Raw genomic sequence first — 21,498 nt, 5'->3', positions numbered from 1 at the left:
TTAACAATGGAAAAACAATATATGTACAGGTATTTACAAAAAGGTTCAAATTCAACTGACTCAAACAGGTATTATTTTTAAAGTTAAATTTGCAAACTTTTAAATACCATTGTTTAAACTTTTAAATTATCTAACATTACTTTTCAAAAGGACTCTAGACACTTAGATTAAATGCATGTGAATGCACTGTCAAATTAACCAGTTTCAGTAAAATGAAACAAGTAAATCAGAAAAGTAGTTTTAGTCACTTTAAAGAAGTCAAAATTAATTGATCATTTAATTTAATCAATCAATCGTTTAATTACTTAATCGTTCACTCAATTAATCATTTAACTAATCATGCAATTAAGTAATCAATCATGTAAATTCATTACCATGATGGAACTGAGTAAATCCACCAAACGGAGTAAAGGTAAGTAAAAGGTAAGTATAATTAGCTTAATTAATAAGGTAGCTTAATTAGTAAGGTAAGTATAAAGGTAAGTATAATTAGCTTAACTTTAAGCAAAAGTTTTAACATTTTTATCCTTCAACTTTGCTTTTATCTTTATTACTTTTAACTTTGAACCATAATCTTTGACTTTTTATCCCTTTAAATTGAGCTTATTTAACAATTCAATTAACTCAAGCTTTTTAATTATCAAACAGTAAGAAAATACCCAGATGCAATCAATGCTCAAGGTTGGAGTAAATTTGCTGTGGTTCAAACTAAAAACAATTTAAGACAGGTAAGTAAACCAACATGTCAAGGTGAGTTTTAACAAATAAGCATTTCAGCATATTGCAAAGTGGGTATATTCACCGACCATTGGTGTGTTGGAAGTCTTTTAAAGATGGATCTTGTAGATTTTTGCGTCTTGCTGCTCTGCTTGCTTGCATGAAATGAGACAGCACCACCATTCCTTAACAGCTGCCTTGAATCAGCCAATTGGTGGCCATCTTGACCTTGGTGTTCTGGGAAATGTAGTTCTTTCTGGTACTTCACCAAGGAGTAAGGTTAAGGAGGAGACAGCTCCTTACTTCCAGGGCAGGGACACTTCATTCACACTGAGTTTCAACTCCACACCTCCCACTTGGCCCTCATGGTTTTCAAAACCCAATGGGGTCACACAGGTCCTTCTTTCCTTTGTTCTTCAATGGGAATTAGAATGATGAGGCGTCTGACATCCCTATGCAGGATTGTTGCTGGGATTTGATGTCTGAGCCTCTTGGTTTTCGTGGTCGGTTTTTCTTTGTCGCTTGTCTTCTTGATGGGGACAGGATAGCTGGGAAAGGTCCTCACAAGCACGTCTCTTACGATGCCTTTGCTGTCCGTATTGGCTCTGACTACTCTGGCCAGCTTGTACTGTCCTCTCAGGGCATTTTGGTCAGCCAACCAGACCACATCTCCGACAGAAACATTTCGCTCTTTGGTGTGCCATGTGTTTCTTATGAAGAGGTTGGGTCCAGCTAGTTGGCTCCATTTCTTCCAGAATTTGGTGACTTCAGCTTGAATTACTTGCAGTCTTTTATAAGGATAGCGATCAAACTGGAAGTCTCCAGGATCTCCCTTAGGGTTGGCACGCCCTAGGAGCAGAGAGTTCGGGGTGATGTATTCCACACAGTCTTCCCTGCTTTGAGTTCTTGCATCGATTGGTCGCTCATTTGCAAGGTTGGCAGCCATGTAGAGGAAGGTTTGAAATTCACCCCAGGTGAAGACACCATCTCCGCCGACATTGGTCAGGGCCCGTTTGACCACTCTGACAGCCGCTTCTGCAGCACCATTTCTGTGGGGAGAATCCGCAGGGTGGATCTTCCAGGACCATTCTGTTCCATGGTTGGCAGCCATGTCTTCGACTTGAGACTTGTCCAGTCGGTCAAGGAATGTGTACAGCTGTTCCAGAGCAGGTTTGGCGCCCACAAAATTTGTGCCGGGGTCTGACCAGAGCTTCCTGGGATGTCCTCTGAGTGACGTGAACCTCTGATAGGCGAGGAGGAAGCCTTGGGATGACTGGTCACTCACTAGTTCAGTGTGTATGGCACGGGAGGCCATGCAACTGAAGACGATTCCCCACACTTTCAGTCTGGTTCTTTTCTTGACTTCATCCTTCACTTCATAAGGGCCGAATAGGTCCATGGTTGTGAATTCAAAAGGAGCAGCTGGGGTGGTTCGCTCTGGAGGTAAGTCTGCCATGATTTGTTGACACTTCTTTGCTCTGTTCTTTCTGCAAACTATGCAGCTGTCAACTACTTTCTTGGCAATTCTCCGGCCCTTTATTATCCACGCTGTCTTCCTCATCCGTAGAAGGGTTCCTGCTACCCCCTCGTGGTTAGCGTCATGGGATTCTTGTGCCAGCAATGTTGACACCCATGCTTCAAATGGCAAGACTGGCACGGCTGTCTCATCTTCGTTAAATATCTGGATCCTCCCTGCACAAACGAGGAGTCCAGTTTTCACATCTTTGAATACTGCCAATCTGCTCAGAGTAGTGACTGGGAATGTTACACCTTCTTGAGCTGCGAGGAAGACGTCTTCACGTGCACCTTCTAGTTCAGTGCCAGCCAATCCAGCCTGCTTGGGTGTTGCCTCCCACTTTGGTTGTCCTGGGTTCGACCTCCTCTTCAGCCACTGCTCGGCAGCTCGTCGTGTCCAGGCAACAACTCTGATCAGTTTTGTCAGGCTACTGAACCTTTTTACATCCACAAGATGTTTCACCCAGCTAGTGGGTTTTCTTCTTGGCATAATAGGTTTCGATTCTTCACAGGGACTTTCCTTTTCCGGAGTGGCCAGTGGGTCTTCTTTTTTCCGACTCATCTTAGCTTGAGCTCTGGTCAGTGCAGCAGAGAATGCCTTTCTTTGAAGCTTGTTTACACTCTCCCTGGCCTGGGCTGCAACTTCTCCAGCTGACTGAATAGGCCACTCCTCCACTGGCCACTTCAGGAACTCTGGTCCGTTTTGCCATGTGGATTCCTCATTTAAGTCTTTGGGATTGCCTCCTCTTGTTATTAAGTCAGCAATGTTCAGATCTCCTCTGATCCACCACCAGTCTTGCACTGGCCCGGACATCTGGATTTCGCCCACTCTGTTGGCGAAGAAGGTTTGGTATCCGTATGATTCTCGTTGGATGGCCCCGAGGACTGTTTGACTGTCCAGTAGGTGGAACCATTTCTCAATCTTCATACGGGCATGTTTCTCCACGTACTTCCGAATTCTGGCAGCAAAGACTGCGCCACAGATTTCTGCTTTTACAGCATCTCCCTTTTGGTCCAGGGGTGTCAGTTTGGCCTTTGCTTCCACGAATCGAACTTCAGTTCCGTGACTTGTCTCCCATCTGACGTACATCACAGCACCATAGGTTTTGTCACTTCCGTCAGAAAATGTGATGCCGTAGGGTTTCCCTTTCCAGTCGGGCGGTGTGAGGCTCCTGTGGAATTTCACCTGTCCAAGCTGGGCATATTCCTCGAAGAGCTGTATGGCTTCTTCCCTGAGTCTTTCTGAAAGAGGTTGATCCCAGGTTTCTTGGGTCAGCTTGCCACCCCCTCCTTCTTGGAATGCTTTACGGACGAGAATTGCTCCCTTCTGCTTGACCGGTGCAACTAGGCCGATTGGGTCGTACAGTGCAGCAACTTGGCTTAGGAGAGCTCTCCTCGTCAGTGGGTTAGGCGTTTCAGCTCTCACCTCCTCTTCAAGGAGATCTTTGCCAACTCTCATCTTTTTCTTCCTATTGGAAAAGTTAACCGCCGTCAGCATGTACAGTTTGTCTTTGTCCACCTGGTAGCCGATGCCCAGGGCTTTGTTCTCTCCTTCTCTTATTTGGTTTGGAAGAATCAAGGTGTTTCCTTGCTCTGGCTTTAGGACATCCGCTTCAGTTTCTTTCCTCCCACTTTGCCCTGACCTGACCCATGGTTTGAGGAAGAAGCCTCCAGCCTGGAGCATTGATTGCATCTGGGTATTTTCTTACTGTTTGATAATTAAAAAGCTTGAGTTAATTGAATTGTTAAATAAGCTCAATTTAAAGGGATAAAAAGTCAAAGATTATGGTTCAAAGTTAAAAGTAATAAAGATAAAAGCAAAGTTGAAGGATAAAAATGTTAAAACTTTTGCTTAAAGTTAAGCTAATTATACTTACCTTTATACTTACCTTACTAATTAAGCTACCTTATTAATTAAGCTAATTATACTTACCTTTTACTTACCTTTACTCCGTTTGGTGGATTTACTCAGTTCCATCATGGTAATGAATTTACATGATTGATTACTTAATTGCATGATTAGTTAAATGATTAATTGAGTGAACGATTAAGTAATTAAACGATTGATTGATTAAATTAAATGATCAATTAATTTTGACTTCTTTAAAGTGACTAAAACTACTTTTCTGATTTACTTGTTTCATTTTACTGAAACTGGTTAATTTGACAGTGCATTCACATGCATTTAATCTAAGTGTCTAGAGTCCTTTTGAAAAGTAATGTTAGATAATTTAAAAGTTTAAACAATGGTATTTAAAAGTTTGCAAATTTAACTTTAAAAATAATACCTGTTTGAGTCAGTTGAATTTGAACCTTTTTGTAAATACCTGTACATATATTGTTTTTCCATTGTTAACACTTGTGTTCGAAGGTTAACAACCTGATTGAATGAAGATCAACAGAAAAGAAAACAACAAAGCCAAAAAGTTGGATAAATAAAGTTGATCAATTGGAAATCCGAGTTGTCCTGGTGTCCTTTACGGAGTCAATAAGTGGAACTTGACAGTTGTTAACCATCGAACACAAGTGTTAACAATGGAAAAACAATATATGTACAGGTATTTACAAAAAGGTTCAAATTCAACTGACTCAAACAGGTATTATTTTTAAAGTTAAATTTGCAAACTTTTAAATACCATTGTTTAAACTTTTAAATTATCTAACATTACTTTTCAAAAGGACTCTAGACACTTAGATTAAATGCATGTGAATGCACTGTCAAATTAACCAGTTTCAGTAAAATGAAACAAGTAAAGTTTCAACTCCACAATAGTACCCGGCTCAAAGGTGGGTGTTGTATCTCCAAATTCAAATCTATGGCTTACAATGTTGTCGCACTGTGGGGACATTTTTCTCTCTCTATACTTGTTGATTTACTTGCTAATTTTCCTTCTTAGATAATTATTGTCTGTAATAACATAGTTCCAGTTAGAATTATGTTTAGTGTACAAAACACATTTTGCTACTTCACATTTGCCCTAGTTTAGCAGTTAGCTTGTTTTTTCCTCTCCTCTTGCCTGTCCTCACTAGTTCCACATTTTAGTACCGTCTCTATTACTTTATTTAACATAAATAAAGGCTATTTGGACGTTTGTCCATCCATTCATAATCGCCCATGTCTCAATTGTGATGCATCAAAGAATCTATCATGTTTCTCACCCCACAGATGCAGGGGTGTCAAAAAGTGATGCAGAATTTCTTCATTTTGTTTAGTATCCTTTGGTAGCAGAATTGTATCGTACTTTACCATCTGGTGGATGTTTATAGTACTTTGTATGCTACAGCTATAACAGTTCTTTTCAATTGGGCCCGTCATACCTTATACTTCTAGAACTTAGCTTAAGATAAGACGCTGTCAGTGCGAGCGATAAACGGAGAAAGTGAGGAAAAAAGCGAAGGGCAACAGTGAGATAGCAGTTTTGAATGCTCTAGAGAGCACAAGAAAAAAAAAAAAGAGTACAATGGTCTATTAGGATCTGTCCTAGTTTGGTTAAGTCGTTTCCTACGCTGGAAACCGGAACAAAGACCCTTCCAGTTCATTCCGAGTCAAATGAAACACAGGTCTGTCACTTTCACATCTACTTGCACTGAACGGCCTTCTCGTTTACGTTCCTTTGACAAGAATAATCATCTCAAGTCCTGATGTCACTCCGTCTCCCAAACAGTGGCCACAACCTCCTGTCCTCTCCATCCCCCAACCATGTTCCTCCCTAGCCCGGTGACTCCAGTCCTCCACTCGCTCCGAGAAGGCAGCAGCTTTTGGCAGCTACTTTTTCCCTGAGCTCGTAACCAATTAGCTATCACGCCGGAGACATTACCGAACGAGAGCATGGGAGATGAGAAGAAAGGGAAAAAAGAAAAAAGTGGGACAAGCTCCTTTTAACAAACCCGCAGAGAGACAAGAGTGTAGTGATGCTTAGTTTCTTGTGTAGGAGAGTTCAACTAGACAAAAATCTCAGTCCTATGAAATAATACACTCCTTTTAACCAAGGCGTAGTATGTATGCAGTACATATAAATAAGCAAAGTTTTGGTTTTGTTCTACCCTCTACCACAAAATGATAACACCGTGTTGCTAAAGATTCTTATCAGCTGACCTTTAGACTTATCTACTTAACCTCTCTTGGTTTTGCAGGTGCACAGACTTTTACTCCCCTGGTTGGGTAAAGCATATACTATGCAGTACTTAGTTTATACTATTGACTAGCATGCTGGTAATGACACCTTGGTATGATTTAGAAATACTTAATAGCCATACGCCTTCTTTGCATTGTATAAGTCTTGGTTCTGAACTTCAGGGTCGCCATATTTTTAAATGCCAGCACCAAAGGCCGCCATTAGAGGGTTTTCAGTCAGGAAAAACCTTTTTAGTGTCTTGAATGCGTGCATATTTGTACTAGTCAACCTGGACATTTATTATCAATTTAGGTAATTGGAATCTGGAACAGTAGATTTAAAAAGTCACTATAACAGGCCAACAAATAGTCCCACAAACAGCTCATCTGGAAATTGGAATATTGTTTCTATGTTCTTTATTTTCTTAACAGATCTTCCAGAAATTTGCGATGTTGCAATCACACCAATTGACACAAATTCAACCAATCCCCGAGAGTTATGTGCGAGCTCGCACATTTGTTCATACTTGCCAACTATCTAACCAAAACTCATCTTTTGTTTCCTGTGCAGACAAACCATGAACATGCCTATCATTTACAATCCCAATGAGACAAGAACACAATTGTCTTTAATTTTTGCATTGTCATAAAAAAACACTAGCAATAGGAAGCTAACAATGCAGATAATAGGGATTTGATTTATTACGCCAGTAAAGCGCTCTTAAAACATCCAAAAATGTATGGCAGGATTTCCCCTTATTATAATTGAATGTGGCGCGCCCCCATCGCATTTTTTATTACTGCCACACCTTGAAAATAATGGCTTTTTTTAATTTGAAAACTAATTAAAGTAATATAACATATTGTAACCCCCAGAATAAATCACACAAAGACTGACGCTATTTTTTAATTTTATTACCAATCTTATGATAACAAACAACGGCACAATTCCAACAGGTTTTACCTACCATGAAAACACGTTTGTTTCCTTCAGTCTTTGCTTCCCATTGGACACACAACAACACTTCCTCATTTTCCGCCAACCACCTTTTAGGCACGGACGGTGTGTTTGTTAACATGGGAAAAACTGACATCAAATCCAAACCACACTAACATTAGCTAGTCATTACAGTATGAATTTATATTATATATATATATATATATATATATATATATATATATATATATATATATATATATATATATATATATATATATATATATATCCATCCATCCATTTTCTACTGCTTAAATTCATACTGTAATGACTAATATAAATGTACCGAAAACTTGACCACCGAAAACCGTGCTACTGAAACCAGATGTAAACAAAATGTACGCCATTGTCTGGAGCGTTGTCGGCATGTCTGCGATGTGGACGTGATTTATATCAAATTTGCAGATATACCCGCGCAGACAGCCATCAACAAAATGTGCAAATATTAAGAGGACAGTGGCGACTTTTAAAAAGTGAAAGTCCAACTAGAGCAAGTGTGACTTCATGCTCGCTCGCTGCAGCTCTCTTCTTTCGTCAGGGACATGGAGGGACAGAAGTAGAGTCTCTAAACACCAGTACATTCTATAATAACACCAGAAGAACATGCTAGATTTGTTGCTAGTTGCTTTTCATTAAAAAGAGTAATTACAAGTCTGTAAATTCTCAACAAAGTACCTTGTACAAAAAGCAGCAACAATTGAAGATATAGAAAAACGATGAAAAAAAAAAATTAATAAAACAGTTTTGTTTTAATCAATACATTTTTTAGCCTTTTTAAAGAAAATCATATCATAGCAAATTATGCAAAATAGTCGGTGATGTCATGGTGACCACACCCATAAACACGCCCCCACCGCCACAGGTATCTTGGCAATTTAGGGGAAACCCTGTATGTATATGTATTGTATTAACAGGCACCTTTATAACATGTTATATAGTATAGTATTTTGGTCATTTTAAGCATACAGCGGTTTAGGGATGTCCCGATCCAGGTTTTTGCACTTCCTATCCGATACCGATGTTGTTTTTGCACTTCCGACCCGATACTGGCCGATACTGGCCTTATCCGAGCATGTATTAAAAGGTAAAGTTATTTAGCCTACTTAGTTGTCAGATTCATGTTGAAAAGGGTTTTAGTACTCTTGATAACAACTAGCCAGCTGAATTAGGTGAGTTTGAATAATACACAATGGAGATGTTGACGTGCGGAGTTTCAAACACTCTTCATTTTCTAGCGGGGGACTTTTCAAATGATGCTACATATTAGCAGTAATGCTACTTTTTATAGAAACGCTTTTGCCCCACACTTGACAAATGACGGTTGTCTGTTCGACATATTCCCACTTGAAGCCAAACCACCGCCAGACGATGGACCCCCTGCTGTTTTTCTTGGGAATTAATTAATTCTTCCTTCATTATTACCGCTCACACGGCTACGCTAGCATCACAGCTAACGTTAGCCATGCTGCTACCTCTCTGCTGGGAGAGGGCGTATACGTATGTGACGTATGACGTGACAGTATGTGACGTGTGGAAGAAGGTGCGCTTGCTGTCTGTGAGAAGCAGACACAAGAAGGAGTGGAAAGAGCCTGTCGTGTAATGCCAGCAGCTAAAAGCAACTGCGTGAGAACGTATACTCGAATATCACGATATAGTCATTTTCTATATCGCACAAAGACAGCTGACATTTTTACTGGTAACTTTTAATTCCCATGGCCGTCTTAACGGTTAGGACACAGACCTGTGGATGTGTTGAAGGTGTGCTGGAAAATGTGGAACGGAAATTAGGGAGCAGCAGAAAAGTGGAATGTATTATTTAAATTGGTGCGTTGGAAAACACGGACCGCAATTTTTTAAAAAACTGGATCTGGATCGGCCTTGCCGATACGCATTTTTTGGCAAATATCGGCGGCCGATCCGATCCAAATATCGGATCGGGACATCCCTACAGCGGTTAGCTATTTCCTTCAACAACAACACAACTAATCATGGCAGACTTCATGAGAGCCAACAACTACAATTTTGGGACAAATGATGATCCAGAACCTTATATTTTTTAACATATCAATGACTCTTAAACCACTTCATACACTGTAAAACATGTCATTTTAAGTCGAAAACTTGAATGGATACACAAATCTCAATGTACTCAATGGCACTTTAAAATCTGCGATGCAGTGAGACCGTAGTAACTAGCGAACCGCAAAGTGGCGAGCGAACACTTTACAAATGGATAAGGTACAGACCGTTGGAAACAAGGTTTTCCATGTGGCTATCCGTCGCAGTGAAATAAAAAAAACATCTACATGCCCAAATATGGAAGATTTAATCAGGGAAGATGTCCAAAGAGGTAGTCACTGTATCAACTTCCACAAAGCTACTGCAAACCTTGCACCTTTTGTTCTGTCGAGCCACACAAACACACACAGCACAAACAGTCTGGATTGGGTTAGCGTGTAATCCAATGAACTCTCACCTCGCTCTTAGCACTGGCCACAATTTTCTACTGCGCTGTCCCGATCACACATCTTTCTACGCAGATGTAGAACACATCCAACAAAGGCCACATTGCCAGCTAGCATATGAATGTGGAGAACGTAATTGAATCCACTGTTGTAGTTTAGGGATGCATTGTTGTGGTGCGGCTAAAGGTTCACGCTGACGTCATGCCAACGACTGGAACTCCGCCTTTCATTTCACTGCACGCTCTTCTCCGCTCAGCGTGTTCTCGTTGAATAATTACAGTGTTAAGCGCTGCCAGGCATGTGGGACAAGATTTTCCAACTTTTTTTTCGCAGTGCAACCCAATCTGTGAGGTCACACAACATATTTCCCTCTTTGCTTGACGGTTACCACGGCAGGGCCCAACATCTTTGCATCACATGCGTATAAAATGACAATGTCACCATTTAAAGATCTGCATAATTCAACGGTGCTTATCAGCTTTACAAGACCTAATACAATTTCCTGCCAAATTGGCTGCGACCGCTAAAATGTTGAGTGCTTCACACAGGAAACAATTACTGGCTGCTGCACAGATTAGAAAGGCATCTCTTGGTTGACCTTATGACGTACACTATAGACAGAAGCAGCTGTAAGAACTGCTACCGTTAAACCCTGATAAGTTATAAAGGTATGTCCCCGGGCTGGGTGATGAACTAATATCAAAATATATCGCAATAGACATGTATTGTAAATAATATCAATTAAAAAATGTGTTAGATCATTTGTTTTGTTCTTCATCGGAAGAAAGCCAAAGTTACGAAGCAAGGTTGGTTGCATGAACAAAGGCACTGGTTCTCTTAACCAAGCGACGCAGGAAGTGATCCCTGGTCACACGCTAACAGCCAATCAGGTAACAGTATAAACTATCAACACTTGTTGTTTTGCGGTTGATTCTTTGAATGGGGTGAGAAGAGAAAGTAAAAATTAAGAAATTGTGGGATAAAACAGGAAAAGTCACCTCAACAGTATGGCAGTTTTGGGGATTTTTTCAAAGGGTCCGTAGTCAGACCAATCTATCCATCCATCCATCCATTTTCTACCGCTTGTCCCGTTCGGGGTGGCGGGGGTGCTGGAGCCTATCTCAGCTGCATTTGGATGGTAGGCGGGGTACACCTAACCTGACTCTTGCCAGATCCTTGTAGTTGGCTGAGCTCCACACAAGGATCTGGGACTTCTCAATAGGAGATGTATTTCAGAAGGCGGGGCCTTGTAAAAAAAATCATTGTATGTGATTGGATAAAGCACTTGTCCGTTATCTTGAATGACGTGCTACTTCAACCACTCACATCCAAAGCAAGCCGTGACGCTGATGACAGCGACGCTGGGAAATCCAGAACAGAACAGTCGATATATTGGATAACGACAGAGCGAAAAGTTAGAGAACTTTTACTGAAACAACGCAGCAATGTCAGTATACGATCGATGTCGTTTGTGCAAAGAAATATGCAGAATCAATGTCAGCACACGACTCCTCGCTGCGTGCCGCCATTGTTGTTTGAATCAAACGTCACATCTATGAAATCCTGCCTGGCGATCCTGATTGGTTCATTATTTTTTTCTATCTTGAAGGAGTTTGCAAGATCCTCGAGCCCAGATCCTTGTGTGGAGCTCAGCGAACTACAAGGATCTGGCGAGAGTCAGGTTAGGGTACACCCTGGACAAGTCGCCAACTCATCGCAGGGCCAACACAGACAGACAAACAACATTCACACTCTAGGGACCATTTAGTGTTGCCAATAAAGCTATCCCCAGGTGCATGTCTTTGGAGGTGGGAGGAGCCTATCCCCAGGTGCATGTCTTTGGAGGTGGGTGGAAGCTGGAGTACTGAGTATTGTGAGGCACACGCACTAAACCTGCAGAAAATAGTTCTTCTCAGGTTTCTCTATGTTATGATTTTCACACTTTGCGCTATTATCTTACACATCATTAAACATTTAAATATTCCATATTTTTGCACCATAATTTTAAGAAGTTATTGTCAAGTGTTTAATATTCCATATTTTTGCACCTTAATTTTAAGAAGTTAATTTAAGATGTCTATGTGATTTTCTTTCTCTTTCTTTCTTTTAGTTTATTTGGAACATGAACACATTTACATCATAATACATCACACAATTTCATATCATTTCATTTACATCATGCCCGAAAAGGAGTAGGAAGAAGCTGTTTACATTGATTTCCATGCTTGTGTTGACATTTACTTTCCTTTCTGCCTTGATAGCTGAAGGGATTATAATCAGAAGAAGGTTACATTTAAATAAAATGTATATATTTAACAAGGTTTTTCCTGATCCTTATAAAAAATAGTTATCGATATCGACCGATATAAAATACTTTCTCAGCCTTGTCGCCCAGCCCTTGTATGTCCCAAGACTATGATGTCCAAACCTGCTGTGCAAACTAACGTAGACACTGAACTAGGTCATTGAAAAGTAAACATGCCCTCAAGTGACCAGTCATTGTGTCATATCAGCCTTAGTAATCCAACTTTTCAACCAGAATTTATACACAGAAACTTAACTCATTACATAATTCCATGTCTGTTCTAGGTTGAGCCTGAAGGGTAACTTCAATCAGTCTCCATCTCCAGGATCAATATCCATTAGTGTAGCGAGTGCATGAGTGTGTGTTTGTGCAAACCTTTTCCTGGGTGAATCGGCCTGAGTCATAAGTGTAAGCTCGGGATCAAATGACCATCTCTCACACACAGCCATGCTCCTTCAAACATACAAGCTATAAAATGCTCATTCATGAAGTCCGACCTTCAAGCGCGCACGCATTAGCAAAGTGTAGCGTATGTTTGCAATCAGTCATCTGCATGGAGAGAGTTGTTTGTGGTGTGGAATAAGTTGATGATTGACAACATGCCACAACAAACCTCCCCGTCTCTGTGCTGCAAAGCTGAGGTATTAATTCCCGTCTGGAAGACAGAGGAAATGGGGAGGTGAAGTTGTTTTGTTTTCTTGTCACCGTGCATCAGCATGGAATGGCCACGACACGATGCAACAAGAACAAGAGAGGAAGGAAGCCCATGCAAAGTTGCACTGACAAAGGAAAAGTGAGGATGAAGATGGAGCTGTAGCCTGTGGCGAGACACTCAACTGTGCAAGTCTCAACAAGATTCCCAGTATGGAGGAAGGAGAGCGTGCATGTGACATTCTATAGCCTTGCACCTAGTTTGGTGCCAAGTGTACAAGTCACAGCATCCATATAAGCAGCTAACACTGCTAGCTTAAATGAAACAACCACACACGCACACATGAACCCAATAACATGAACCTGCTCACCAAAATGATCAGTTATTATCAGTTATTGGTATTGTTGAATGGGCTCAATAAGTACTTAAACACACACGGAAATCTTATAACAAAGTATTTTTTAAATAAATAAAATAAACAGACAATATACATTCCTGGCAGAAGAAACAAATGTTGCTCTGGCTTTATAAGAGCCACATTATTTTTATTTAGGCGTTTGAATATGTTTTACCGTTTTATTTTGTACACATTTTAGAATGTTTTTTATTAAAGGCAAATTGGGTGTTCACTTTGCTTCACTCCCAGTTAACTTGAGTTCACTTCCTCTCTGTCGACTCGACACTGTGGAATACAGATTGATCACTTTCTGCTAAGAAAGCACAGCTTCAGCCTTTATGTTGAATGTCAATTCTTAGTGGTTCAGACTGTCTAATGCTGCTATTCAGAGATGCATCGACATTTGCATTTTAAAATATGGAAAATATCCTTTGAAAATTGTTAAAACATATGGGATTTAACTACAGCACAATAACTCGCCATCTACTCAATTTTATAGCGATTTATGGATTTAAAATAAAGGCAACTTTTCTTAACATGCTGATATTGCTTGAGCATTGGTTACTAACGTACTAGTTTATTTGACTAATTATTGTGTAAATACTGGTATAATATGTGTATTTATTGTCTGCAGATGTAGTTCAGTTGAAGTTGTTACAAAAAATGTTTTTAAAAGACAGATACCACTAAAAAAGAGGCCGATAAATATTGGCGGCGATAATCTGTCGATTTGTAGTTGAAACAGTAAGTTGTTTATATAAGTTTAGATTGGGGTATGTCCTTTCTTAATGGGGAAAATTGTTAATATTTCGTGTTCATGTAAGTATTTACGCAAGCAAGCAAGCCAGTGCTAGGCGCTTCATGAGTTTATCAAGGTTTGGTCATCAATCATGTTTTTTCGATAGTTTGAATTTAAACGGTAAGACTAATTGTGGGACGTTTTACTGTGGTTATCATTAATATCGTTTACAGGTTTATTGTTACATCCCTACTTTAAAGAAACAAAAAAGCACAGGATTTCACCTACCGAGTCCTGCAACAAATGGATTGAATGGTTAAAAAAAAACAAAAAAAACAAACAGGGGCAGCACGGTGGAACAAGGGTTAGTGCATGTGCCTCACAATACAAAGGTCCTGAGTAGGGATGTCCGATAATGGCTTTTTGCCGATATCCGATATTCCGATATTGTCCAACTCTTTAATTACTGAGACCGATATCAACCGATACCGATATCAACCGATATATGCAGTCGTGGAATTAACACATTATTATGCCTAATTTGGACAACCAGATATGGTGAAGATAAGGTACTTTTTTAAAAAATTAGTAAAATAAGATAAATAAATTAAAAACATTTTCTTGAATAAAAAAGAAAGTACAACAATATAAAAACAGTTACATAGAAACTAGTAATGAATGAAAATTAGTAAAATTAACTGTTAAAGGTTAGTACTATTAGTGGAGCAGCAGCACGCACAATCATGTGTGCTTACGGACTGTATCCCTTGCAGACTGTATTGATATATATTGATATATAATGTAGGAACCAGAATATTAATAACAGAAAGAAACAACCCTTTTGTGTGAATGAGTGTAAATGGGGGAGGGAGGTTTTTTGGGTTGGTGCACTAATTGTAAGTGTATCTTGTGTTTTTTATGTTGATTTAATTTTTTAAAAAAATAAATAAATAAAAAATAAATAAAAAAAAAACCAAAAAAAAACGATACCGATAATAAAAAAAACTGATACCGATAATTTCCGATATTACATTTTAACGCATATATCGGCAGGCCGATATTATCGGACATCTCTAGTCCTGAGTAGTCCTGAGTTCAATCCCGGGCTCAGGATCTTTCTGTGTGGAGTTTGCATGTTCTCCCTGTGACTGCGTGGGTTCTACTCCGGCTTCCTCCCACCTCCAAAGACATGCACCTGGGGATAGGCCCCTCCCACCTCCAAAGACATGCACCTGGGGATAGGTTGATTGGCAACACTAAACTTGGACCTAGTGTGTGAATGTGAGTGTGAATGTTGTCTGTCTATCTGTGTTGGCCCTGTGATGAGGTGGTGACTTGTCCAGGGTGTACCCCACCTTCCGCCTGAATGCAGCTGAGATAGGCTCCAGCACCCCCCGCGACCCCAAAAGGGACAAGCGGTAGAAAATGGGTGGATGGATAAAAACAAAAACCACCAAAGTCATTTTTTGGTCCGCAAATTGTAGACATTCAGATCATGGTTGGGCAATATGGCTCAACACTGTATCACAATATAAGTCTTTTACATCGGTCGATATCAATAATTGATACTTTTTATGACCTATGGAAAATTAGGACCAGGAGAAAAATATATTAAAATGCTATTTTTTTTATTTTTATTTCAAATGGTACCTTCCTTTGATTATCATCCCCTCAGCTATAAAGGCAGAAAGGAAAGGAAATGTCAACACAAGCATGGAAAACACTCAATGTATACACTATTGTAAAATCACATTTAACACTTAATAACCTCTTAAAATGAAGGTGAAAAAAATAGGCAATATGTAAAAATTGCTTAACGTGCAACAAAATAGCGCAAAGTGTGAGAATGTAAACATAGAAACCTGAGAAAAACTATTTTCTGTAGGTAGAGTGCCAGGAAGTTACAGCTGTGCTCTAAAGGGTGAGCGTGGCTAAAGTGGTGTGGTAATACCAGTCTTGGTGGGGACGAGTGCCAAGCATCATTCACTGATCACATTGGTCAGACTACAGCCCATTTCAAAAATATCAACAAAAAAAATACCGTACTGTCGAGGTGACTTTTCCTGTTTTATTTTGTTGTCATTTTTATTCAAGCGTAAAATTTTGCTAACAGACAAAATATATTGTATTATTATTATTTGTTTGTTTTATTTAACTTGAAATGTATGTAAAATACAAGTTTTTTGCATTTGAAAGGATATACATGCGTTATGATTATGTCCATCCATCCATCCATTTTCTCCCGCTTATTCCCTTTGGGGTCGCGGGGGGTGCTGGAGCCTATCTCAGCTACAATCGGGCGGAAGGCAGGGTACACCCTGGACAAGTCGCCACCTCATCGCAGGGCCAACACAGATAGACAGACAACATTCACACTCACATTCACACACTAGGGCCAATTTAGTGTTGCCAATCAACCTATCCCCAGGTGCATGTTTTTGGAGGTGGGAGGAAGCCGGAGTACCCGGAGGGAACCCACGCAGTCACGGGGAGAACATGCAAACTCCACACAGAAAGATCCCGAGCCTGGGATTGAACCCAAGACTACTCAGGACCTTCGTATTGTGAGGCAGACGCACTAACCCCTCTGCCACCGTGCTGCCCGTTATGATTATGTATTATCATTAAATCAGTGGTTAATTTGGTCCCATGAAAATGATGGCAATGATATTGTTTATCGGCAATAATTTGTAGGTCAATATGTTGTCAAGCCTAGACCTATTTAACCTCTTGAGCCAAAATAGTGGCAGGGGGATGAGCGCTAACCCCAATAACCAGGTGTGACAAAGTGTAACTAGAAGACAAATTAACAAGACACGTAAATGGCAGCAGCTGTGCAGCAGCAAATAAATGTGTGAGTTTCAGGATGTGCGCTCCCCTAAAAGGAGGAAGCCATCAGACAATCAGGTTGCTGGTGTGGTTTCTAATCACGCTAGAGACCAATTAAGCAACCGGAGATTGCTTTTAATGTCAGGATTGCGGTGCTTGCTGGTACCAAGACAGTGTTCCGCTAGTAGAATAAAACACAAAGGAAGAAATAGCTAGTTTTTGATGCCACAGACAGCAGACATGACAGCAGGTGCAGGAGAAGGCCTGCAGTGACTTGGCATATTACTGCAAGAGCTGCCCATACTAAGCACAAATTCACCACAACATGCTCTATAATGTGAGAGGGGGATAGGGTGGGGCAGAACACAAACGTGCTTCCAAAACCAACGCATGTGTAAAATAAACAAGACCTCCTGGGAATGAACGTTTATGACCCTTTGTTGTTGTTGATTTCTATCACTGCAGGCCTGACTCAATTACTGTTGTTACAGTTGCTGAGTCTCATCATTTATTAATGCATCCAATTAGGGGTGGAACAATTAATCCATTTCGATTTATATTCCTTAGATTCAACTACATTGATCTGTGCTCGGCAAGTTTGCAGATGGGTATCACTCCAACATTGTTTTAAAAAGGAAACTGATTTATTTTATGGATTTTAGTGAAAAGGAAAACATTGGATATAAAACTGGCAGACTTTGTGAAGTTTAACACTTTTAAGGTTAAGGACGTTTAACTTTATTCGAGTATGTCTGTGTTGCATCGCCATCAGTGGGAAAAACCAGAATGGAGGACATCTACAGTGTCACAACAAATGCAAACATCATCAATTACAACTAGGGGTGGGTGAAATAACAGATTTTAGATGCATCGCAATTCGGACATGGGCGATTAGAAAATCAATTAGTGAACATCAATAATCGATTAAAAAAAGTAATGCAGACGGTTCTAAAATTTGGCTGACAAGCTCCTTTATTTTAGGGCACATATGTTCCAGTTTTACACACATTTCCATTAATTTAATAAATGTAATGGTAATTAATGCAACTGTTTCTTATTACAAATACACTGTTTGAATAGTCGCAAGTGATGAATGCTTATTTAGTGAAAAGAAAAAAAGAAATGTAAAATGAATTAAAGATGCATCAATAATCCATTTTTAGTGGAATCTTAGCTCCTGAATCGCAATCGTATTGTGGTGTGCCCAAGGATTCCCACCTATCACCACAACTTTCAGCTATAGCACGATTGCAAAAGCCTCAACAAATACAAATGCCACAACACAATAATATAAAGCCACAACACAACAGCGGCACAAGTTACGGTGACGGACCGACTTCCTGTACATTACCTTAATTGAAAAAGTCAAAGTAGTTATTTATGACTGAAAAAAAGGGTAGCACTTCTATAACTGACCCTGCTGTCACTTCTGCTTTTGTCTTTGTTTTGGCTTTTAAGTGTTGTGTTATGGCTTTATGTTGTGGTGGCTTTTAGACTTAGACAAACTTTAATGATCCACAAGGGAAATTGTTCCACACAGTAGCTCAGTTACAAATGATGGAAAGGACAATGCAGGTATAAAATAGACTAAATATAGCAATATAAAATATAACATATATACGTAATATTTACATAATATAAGTACAGTATATGATATATACTGATATATACATATATATACGTCCCACTGGGGTGAGTTTTCTTTGCCCGTATGTGGGCTCTGTACCGAGGATGTCGTTGTGGCTTGTACAGCCCTTTGAGACACTTGTGATTTAGGGCTATATAAATAAACATTGATTGATTGATTATATTTTATGTTTCTCTGCCATTGTAGATGCTTATCAAAATGACAATAGTAGCGGGTCTAACCACTGCTTATTTAACCTGAAGGGAATTGGCTGCACCTGATTGTTTATATGAATTCATTTTGTATTATTTGTATGTAAAAAAAACAACAGTAAAAGTAGAAAGTACATATATTGTTAATTCAACCTGAATATATTTTGGTTGCACTTATTTTTTTATATTAATATTGTAATACATTGACCTACTCAGTGGCGACCTACTCAGTGGCCTAGTGGTTAGAGTGTCCGCCCTAAGTAGGTTGTGAGTTCAAATCCTGGCTGAGTCATACCAAAGACTATAAAAATGGGAGCCATTACCTCCCTGCTTGGCACTCAGCATCAAGGGTTGGAATTGGGGGTTAAATCACCAAAAATGATTCCCGGGCGCAGCCGCCGCTGCTGCTGCTGCTCACTGCTCCCCTCACCTCCCAGGGGGTGATCAAGGGTGATGGGTCAAATGCAGAAACTAATTTTGCCACACCTAGTGTGTGTGTGTGACTATCATTGGTACTTTAACTTTAACACATCCTTAATGTTGAAAAACAAAAGCAGAAGTAGCAGGTAAATATGTTACAATGTTTACTGTACTTTTATTGAAAATATTTTGATTATTTTAAATGAGATCAGAAAAGGTTTCCTGTTGTTAATTTAACTTTAAGTGTTGGTTGCACTTTATTCAGGAAAGATGTGAATGGATGGCCATAAGTTGTTGTTTGCATCCATAATTGTCCTTCAAGAAACAAGAGGAATATATAAAAGTTCCCCTGCAGTGCACAGTATTTACTTCGCTGTCACACTGCTTGATTTGTTTCTGCTAAAAAGTTACTGAATCGATTTCAACTCAGGGAATCGTTTCGGATCGTATTGTTCTAAATAAACTAATTTCGCCCATGAATCATGTCAGCATCCACAAATTCAGAATCGAATAGTTATTACAACGAATCGTTACATCCAGTGCATTATTACATGGCACTGTTCAAATTCAAATGTATGTAGCACACTTAGCTTAGCTTAGCTTAAAGCGTGTACACCCAGGCTGCCACAACATGTATCGTTTACATAGCTCGCACGGTCGCCAAAACTCGCATTGCGTTGAATTGACACAGTTAACATTTTCTTAGGGTTTGTTACAACCTTCATGCGAGCTTTTTTTGTTCATAAACACACAGGCTTTGTCAACTCAGCGGCGATGCTAGCGATGCTACATTAGCATTGTTAGCCTAAACCGTGAAGCCTCAGTGTAGTCTGAGAGCGGACTTAAGCTTGAAATATGTCAACATCCATCCATCCATTTCTACCGCTTGTCCCTACATAAATGTATGAATATTGCGTGCACATGCTCCATTTCCTTCCACTTGTGGTGTTGCAACACGCGTTTGCAACTTCACTTGGGGATATAACTCATATCGTATCAACTCTATTGTGTTAATGTGGTAAAATGTTGATGATTTATTATGAGATGTATTTAATGATGACATATTGGTAAATAATGCAACCATTAGCATTCCAGCTAACGTCGTCTAGCTACGGAGTATGCTAACATACATTAGCCATAAAAAAAGCTTGTAATGTAAGCAATTTGAACAATGCTAGTTAGCTGAAGTGTTCATTAAAAACCATCAATTGGGTAAAGTCGCCTCCTCTGAACCCAAGGCGGATAAATAACATCATCATTGCTGCCTTGACCTCACCTGTCTTCAAAAACGCCGCTATGTCGCCGCCGTCCTTCGTCGTCTCCTCCGCTCCTTCCCCGGTGCTCACGGTGCTCATGGCCGCACAGGAGCCGCGCCGCTCCCGGTGATTAGATCCTGTCAAAAAGGGCGAAAAGATGCCACTAAATCCCCGCTGCTGCCAAGCGAGGCGTCATTAAAGACACGCCGAGGGTACACTAGTATGGTAGACGCTAATCTTGCCATCTGAGAGCCTCCATCTTGGCGTAGAAACACGCATGAACCGCTCCGGCTCGCACCGGGTTGTCCTCCGGAGTGAAGCCGAGGCGGAGAGTCGCTGTGCGGTGGGAAAGAAGGGGCGGGAGGGGCCGCTGGTGCTGGCTCATCCGGGAACAACAGTGACATTCAAATGTCAATGATATACAATATATGAGCTACTAGTGGGTTATACATCGAAACGCCATATAATGAGGAAGTATTTTTTGTAAAAAAGACAAAGGTCCGATGCTTTAGCTCACATTTGTCTTTCTAATATGTTGCTACTCTTTTTCGCTGCTCTTTTGCCCTGTGTTGCGATCTACTGCTGCCACCTGCTGGTCGCAGATGGCACCGCTTTGATTGATTGATTGAGACTTATATTAGTAGATTGCACAGTACAGTACATATTCCGTATAATTGACCACTAAATGGTAACACCCTAATAAGTTTTTACACTTGTTTAAGTCGCGGTCCACTTGAATTGATTCATGATACAGATATATACTATCATCATAATACAGTCATCACACAAGATAATCCTCAGAGTATATACATTGAATTATTTACATTATTTACAATCCGGGGGGTGGGATGTGGAGGAGGGGGGTTGGGGGCTTAGGTTTGGTTGGTATCAACACTTCAGTCATCAACAATTGCATCATCAGAGAAATGGACATTGGAACAGTGTAGGACTGACTTGGTAGGGTATAAGTAGTGGACATAGAGAGAGAAAGAGAGAGAGAGAGAGAGAGAGAGAGAGAGAGAGAGAGAGAGAGAGAGAGAGAGAGAGAGAGAGAGAGAGAGAGAGAGAGAGAGAGAGAGAGAGAGAGATCAGAAAGCATAACAAAAAGTATCTACATTTGATTATTTACATTTGATTATTTACAATCGGAGGAGGTGGGATGTGGAAGGGAGGGTGTTAGTTTAGGGTTGAAGTTGCCTGCAGGTGTTCTTTTAGTGCGGTTTTGAAGGAGGATAGTGATGCCCTTTCTTTTA

General features: G+C 40.1%; 2 protein-coding genes across 5 annotated transcripts in view; both read right to left on the bottom strand.

Moving 5' to 3' along the window:
- The window catches only part of LOC133636310 (triple functional domain protein-like), a 144,913-nt gene extending 124,142 nt beyond the window's left edge, over window positions 1–20,771 (bottom strand). For 3 of the 4 annotated variants that reach the window (XM_062030179.1, XM_062030181.1, XM_062030183.1), the window contains exons 1-2: window positions 20,488–20,771; window positions 20,266–20,382 (exon numbers count right to left, since the gene is read on the bottom strand). In XM_062030179.1, coding sequence (XP_061886163.1) covers window positions 20,266–20,382; window positions 20,488–20,524 — 154 coding nt within the window. In that variant the 5' untranslated portion in view covers window positions 20,525–20,771. The remainder of the gene's footprint in view (window positions 1–20,265; window positions 20,383–20,487) is intronic. The other variant, XM_062030182.1, reaches the window with a different exon arrangement.
- On the bottom strand, window positions 1,008–3,925 carry LOC133636366 (uncharacterized). Its single transcript, XM_062030357.1, has 2 exons — window positions 2,488–3,925; window positions 1,008–2,409 (listed from the first exon to the last, which is right to left on the bottom strand). Exons 1-2 carry the CDS (start codon window positions 3,923–3,925, stop codon window positions 1,106–1,108), a joined length of 2,742 nt encoding a protein of 913 aa, XP_061886341.1. The 3' UTR covers window positions 1,008–1,105.
- Window positions 20,772–21,498: the final 727 nt, after the last annotated feature.

This window comes from Entelurus aequoreus, linkage group LG20 (genome assembly GCF_033978785.1).
Source record: "Entelurus aequoreus isolate RoL-2023_Sb linkage group LG20, RoL_Eaeq_v1.1, whole genome shotgun sequence".
Classification (NCBI taxonomy): Eukaryota; Metazoa; Chordata; class Actinopteri; order Syngnathiformes; family Syngnathidae; genus Entelurus; species Entelurus aequoreus.
The sequence above is the reverse complement of the archived record's forward strand: the minus strand, read 5'-3'. Positions and strand labels throughout refer to the sequence as shown.

Coding starts and splice junctions, on each gene's coding strand:
- LOC133636366 (XM_062030357.1), bottom strand. CDS start 3,925: ATGCAATCAATGCTCCAGGCTGGAGGCTTCTTCCTCAAACCATGGGTC. Junction 2,410..2,487: donor CTTCCTCGCAGCTCAAGAAG/GTGTAACATTCC, acceptor TCGTTTGTGCAG/GGAGGATCCAGATATTTAAC.